The 6,000-nt window shown below is 40.4% G+C and overlaps 1 protein-coding gene across 7 annotated transcripts in view; it reads left to right on the top strand.

Annotated features, from left to right (window-relative positions):
• The first annotated feature begins 6 nt into the window (after nucleotides 1–6).
• Nucleotides 7–6,000, top strand: part of FIP1L1 (factor interacting with PAPOLA and CPSF1) — a 38,881-nt gene continuing 32,887 nt past the window's right edge. For 4 of the 7 annotated variants that reach the window (XM_042053413.1, XM_042053411.1, XM_042053410.1 and 1 more), the window contains exons 1-4: nucleotides 7–116; nucleotides 806–845; nucleotides 3,206–3,263; nucleotides 5,769–5,872. In XM_042053413.1, coding sequence (XP_041909347.1) covers nucleotides 35–116; nucleotides 806–845; nucleotides 3,206–3,263; nucleotides 5,769–5,872 — 284 coding nt within the window. In that variant the 5' untranslated portion in view covers nucleotides 7–34. The remainder of the gene's footprint in view (nucleotides 117–805; nucleotides 846–3,205; nucleotides 3,264–5,768; nucleotides 5,873–6,000) is intronic. The other 3 variants (XM_042053412.1, XM_042053409.1, XM_042053415.1) reach the window with 2 other exon arrangements.

The following is a 6,000-nucleotide window of genomic DNA, read 5'->3' as shown; positions in this document are numbered from 1 at the left end:
GGGGCCGGGCCCGCGCGTCCCGCGGGAGGCGGCCATGTCTACCGGCGAGGCGGAGCGGCTGTCGGCGGACGCCGATGGGGCCGCCGGGGACGAGGAGGAGGAGTGGCTCTATGGCGGTACGGACCTTCCCCGACCCCCGTGCCCAGCCCGCCTCCCCAGCGGGCCGGCCCGGCGCCGCCGCGGCGGGGGGGCCGTGCGGGGGTGCGCAGGCCGCGGCGTGCGCCGCCTCGCCGGGCCGCTGAACAAGTTCCCCCCATCCCGCCGCCCCCGTGGCTGCGCAGCTTCCTCTCTCCTCCCGGCCAGCCCCCGGTGGCGGCGGCTCCTGGCCCCTTCCCCTCCCCGGTCTCCGCTGTCGGTGCCGCGGGCCCTTAGCCCCGGCCGCGCAGGCCGAGGCGTGCTGGGCCTCAGCGGCGAGAGCCCCGCGTGGTGTCCCTGTCCCCACAGGCACCCCTGGGGGCCCGAGCTCTCCCTGGTGCCCTCCTGCCCGAGTTCCTGGCGTTGAAGTACTGAAACAGCCTTAACCTTTTATGTATTAACTTTTTTTACAACTTTAGGGACTATATTTACGTTCGGATGGTAATGAAACATATAAACTAAACCTTGCCCATGTGGTAGACCTGTCAGTGCAGAGCACTGTGAGCACTCAGGGGTCTGCTCAAATGATTTCACAATTGAAATGTTAAGAACATGTCTCAATAGTAATCTGAAGAGTTGCCCTAACATTCTACATGTGAAGATAATCTGTCACAGTTGATATCCTGGGAATTTTATTCTTAAATAGTGTGTTTCTTTTCTCTTATGGTAGATGAAAATGAAGCAGAGAGACCAGAAGAAGAAAAATCTAGGTAAGTATCCTGACAACTGGAAGCCCTGTAGCATGGTTGCACAAAAATTGTATTCACTACATTCTTCTTTCCAGCTGCTTGAAAGTTGGTAGTAGCTGAACACGCTCTGGTGTCTTTGAAAATGTCCTTAAGATAATATGTTTGGACTTTGCTTTTCTGTGAAGTGGCTTTACCGGTGAAATTGTGTTACTTAAGTGTGAAAGTTAGTTTAACTGTATGGACAGCAATTACCCCTCACAAAATGCCAACAGGTTTGTTGGCACAATTATTTTTGTAATCATTGTGCTTTATGGTCTTAACAATGGATCAGGACTTGATTTGTTTGAGATAATTTAGCAACTGAAAAACATCCTGTCTCCCAAAGAGTTTGCAGTGTAGTTACAAAAACAGGAATACAAGGAAGCAGATGAAGATTACAAGGCAGTGTCACATACAGATCACATCTGCTTAGGTTTTCAGGGTTGGTTTGGTTTTTTTTACCAGTGAGACAGTATTTGAAAGAAATTTAGGAAAGCTATGGAAGTATTTGGAGGGAGCCTGTTTTAGTTACAAAAAGCTGTATGAGAGCACAAAGATGCTGCCTTGAAAACCTAACAAAGTTAATGGAGATTAGTAACAACGACTGACTGGAAAAGGGAGTCAGTCACTTGTGCTGAATGAAGGAAATTCTCATAAGTGGTAAAATATGGAAATTGTTGATTGTCAAGATATATTAAACAAATAAAGTGAAAGTCAATACATGAAAACATACACTGTTATTTTCTATAGATGTTTCAGTTTTTTCAATGAGAGCTCTTGCATTTAGTTAGCCTTAGTGGACTGCTTGTTCATAAGCTTGCTCAGTTGCTTTTTTGAGTTCATGTCAACTTTTGACAAGCACCTATTGATAAAGCAGGAATAACCTCCACCACATGACTATATATGATACCACTGTGAAACGGCTACTAGGTGTAATTATTTGATTCCTATTATTTCTGTGGTATAAGAAAGAGAGTTGTTTTCTGTCACTTTTTCCCTGTCACTTAACAGATTTTTAGACCTCCATTGCGTTTGTCTTGAATCCCATCTCTTCCAGAACAAAGAATTCTAGTCACTTACTTGCTCTTTATGTAGAAGCTATTCCATATCAGTTGATTCCCTATGTTCAGTTACCTTTTCTTGACCTGTCATCTTTGTCAGTATTACTGTTATTTAGGAAAATCACTTGCATGGAGGGCAAAATAATCTTTAGAAACAGTGTACTCCAGTTTTTGGTCAATAGTGTCTAGTTTGTCATTTGGCTGTCTCAATGCGTAGTTTTGGACAAAAAGCGTAACAAATACTAACTTAGGCATCTTAGGAGTTGTGTTTGGAACTGTGAAAGTATGGGGACAGTTCACCTGTTAAAAGTTTTGGTCTCTGGCCTCTCAGTTTTGGCATTGTTTGTGTACACAAAAAAGTGGGAGGTGTTATTCAGCTTCTATGGCTAGTCTGTTGTTTTACCAGGTGATGAAGTGAAATGATCAAGCTTGAATGCGGAGTCAATAGCTGGGCTGTATTGGGTGCAACACTCATGAGTGTGTTGCCAACAGAGTATGGGATTAGAATCATTCTATTCAATAAAAATTGGCAATTGCTCACTCTGTTTCAGAAGTACCTTTTTAGTGAAAGACTACGGTTTCCCAGCTTACTCTGGTATTTGTGGTGCAGCATCCTAACAGCTAATGGGACTGTGGAAGTTAAAATATTGCTGTGTAAGAAGCAGCAGTAGGTAGGCCCAGTGAGACAGCTCATTTGCATGGATGTCACAGTACTCGTCCTTTTAGACGGACTAGTAGTTTTAAAATTTTTACAGTTCTCAGTCTGCAGTTAAAATATAATGGAATGAGTCATTGAATTGTAACTATTCCATATGGTAGAAGAAAATTTCACAATGCTGATGTGGGGATTCTGTTTCAGTGAAACATTACCTATGGGTGTTTAAATGTTTTTTCCATTATGTCTTTGATAAGTGTCAGTCTGCAGTGAAAAAATACCTAAAAAACTTAATCTCCCTTCATATGCTACAAAGTATTTCAGTTTGATTTCAAAAGAAGATGCAAGTGTAATGCCTCATTACTTCCAACTATTCTACAAACATCCAGTTAGTATGATTTATGATAGCTAAATATTGCTAATATAAAGTTATATTCGTCTAGATTTTTTTAATATGTTGGCTTTGCTTTTTAATTAATGCAGAAGACTACTGGAGCCTTGGCTTTTTGTCTGGAATGATGTAGCAAAGCTTTCTTTCATCATTTCAGGGTTGGTTTCATCATTTGCTGATACCTGTGAAATAATATATACCTAGGTTCATCTTCTTGTGTTTGTTTTTGTTTAAGTGCTCCACCCCCACCTGGAAGTGAAGAGGAAGCTGCAGAAAATGGCGTTGTGAAAACGGTAGTTTTAAATGTGTTTCTGAAATACTTTAATATGTTTTGATTCTGTGATTTATCGGGAATTGATTATTTGACTAGGACTTACATTTAAATGAATTGATACCTAAGTGTGTGCTCTTTTTTTTTCTATAATGTGTTTGTGATCTGCAGAAACTGTAGAAATGACTAAATTAGGACATCAAATTTCCAGCTGCAGTCCACTTTTTAAATCTAACTTACAGAAAATAAATGAACTTCATAGTAAATGGTGTTCATGAAGGTTCAGCAGCAGCTTAGGAAAATGGATGTTGTTCAAGCTGGTTGAATAGGAACAGGTGAATATTTCTGTGAGGAGGGAACTATGAAATAATTGATTATAAGTGAAGTGGGTTTTGGTTGAAAAGGTACATCGTCCAGGCAAAATTTTATTTCCTGTTTAATGCCTTTTTAATGGCATCTGTGTGGGTTGCCTGGTGAGTGATGAATTTGCACTTCTCAGCCATATGGCATTGAAAGACTGTGTTCAGCTGTTATTTACAGAATATCCATACTGATCTAGACTTACCCTATCTCCCCCGCCTCAAGAATAGCCTCTTCATTGTTATGTAAATTATATTAATGTTGTGTAGCAAGGATGGACTGCACTTCTAAGGAGCTGTTGATTTTTGTCTAATTTATAGACCACGCAACTTAATAGATGGTATAGTAGACAAGGGCTAGCACTCAGCTGTGCATGGATAACTGCAGGCTGCCGGGGCAGAATCAACTTGTCTTTGATGTGTTCAGCCTCTTGCTGAAGGATTCCAATATGTGAATATGGGTGATTTGGTTGGAAGAGTTCACTTGGATTCCACAAAGTTTTTGAAGAAGTTCCTCACTAAAGGATTTTAAAAAACTATTCAGTGACAAAATGAGTCCCACATGGATAACTGACTTGGAATAGATAGAAAACGCAGGGCAGAAGTCAAGGTTCTGTTTCCACAGTGAAGGAAAGTCACCTCCAGGGAAGATTCTCTGGAATTTTGTGCTTATCTGTGCTGTTTAATGTATTTACTTGGAAAAGAGCGAAGTTGTGAAATCACAAGTTTTCTGATGCTACAAATTTAATCAAGATAGTATGATCAAGGACCAACTGTGAAGAACTGACTGGTTAATACATGGTTATTGAATCCTGCATAGAAAAAGAAGAGTGATGTTCCTTGGGGGAAAAAATAGATTTAGAAATAAAATTATCTGAATTGATCATTACCACTTAGGAGGGACACATTAAATGCTACTCAGGAGTCTAAAAAGCAGTTAAACCTTGCCATGTAGCAGAAGGTGAATATAGAACAAAATGGAAGATATACCATAAATTCATGGTTCAGTTGCATCCTGAACTCTGACTGCTGTTTTTTACCCTCATTTCATAAAGGCTTCGCTACAACTGGGAAAGTTGAGAGAAGAGCAGCAATAGTAATCAAGGTAGTTTTCATACATGGAATGGCTGAGTAGCCAAGAACTTCTCAGCTGGGAAGACAGGCATGTGTAGGATATGATGGACGCTAACAAATCATATGGGAAGACTATAAATAAGAATTCATTCCTCGTAGTTTCTTCCATAAGAGGACTGGAACTTTAAAATGAAGATCATAGGATTCAGGATGAAAACAAAAGAGGTTGGATCTTCATGCAGCAAACAGTGCTGTGGAACTCCTCTCCAAAGAGTGCCACTGCTGGGAGTTATATGAGTCCAAAGGAAGTCTGGACTAGTACTTGAGAGTAAGATCCATTGAGGGTTACAAAAAAGACAAACCATAACGGGTTTAGGAAATGTCCTGAGCTGATAATAAGCAGCAGCTGAACAAATTAGGGAGGAGCATCATATGTGCTTTTTTTTCTCTCCCCTGTGGTCTCTGTAAGGGGAAAAACGAACCAAAACACCAAACAAACCTGAAGCAGTGGACTAGATGAACTCTTGGTATGAACTGGCACAACTGTTTTTACCAGCAAGCTTGAGAGCTATGGGGCAGCATACAGCATGTTCTTGTATCTGATTTTTCAGTCTGTTTGCTGAAATGTCTCAGTAAGCTTTATGTAGCTTACTGATGTTAGGAACGAAATAGATTTCTCTGAAGTGCAGTGTTCATCATCAACTGGAAAAACTTACTTCAGTTACTCTGGATATATAACTGATGATGGTGAGAAGCTAGTCTTGCATATCTTTTAGTTCTTTCCTGAATGACAGGGTAAGAGTAGAACCAGTGTGTATGAGCTAGATAGAGGGAAGAAGGGTATTAGTGGAAACTCTTTTATGCTTGAGAAACTGAACTTAGTATTAAAGACACTTCTCTGTTTTGATCTAGATGTTTCAGATGCTTGTAACCTCCTAAATTTACTGTTAATACTACTCAATTTTAATGTCTAGGAAGAGGAGAGTTTTCTTCTTTCAAAGATTTGTAGAATGGATAGTTTTGTCTGGGTTGTTTTTCCATTGTGAAGGAAAGTGACTGCTTTTTTGTCTAAGCAGTGACTTTTTCTTTCGTAGAAGGTGGCAGAGGCTGAGGATGACAGTGATAGTGATAGTGATGATGATGAAGATGATGTTCAAGTCACCATAGGGGATATTAAGACAGGAGCTTCACAGTTTAGGTAAGTCATTTGCAAACATTAACTGGGGAAACTTTTAAGATTATATTTATTAATGCAGTCTCTTTAATACTTGCCATTTCTTCGCCATTTTTTAATATTTATATTTTTTAATTTATTTTTCATTTTTC

The sequence above is a fragment of the Corvus kubaryi genome, unplaced genomic scaffold, assembly GCF_017639235.1.
Source record: "Corvus kubaryi isolate FWS band 111438036 unplaced genomic scaffold, C.kubaryi_AGA036_p1.0 split1-131, whole genome shotgun sequence".
Classification (NCBI taxonomy): Eukaryota; Metazoa; Chordata; class Aves; order Passeriformes; family Corvidae; genus Corvus; species Corvus kubaryi.
Note: the sequence above shows the minus strand (reverse complement) of the source record. Positions and strands in the feature narration are given on the sequence as shown.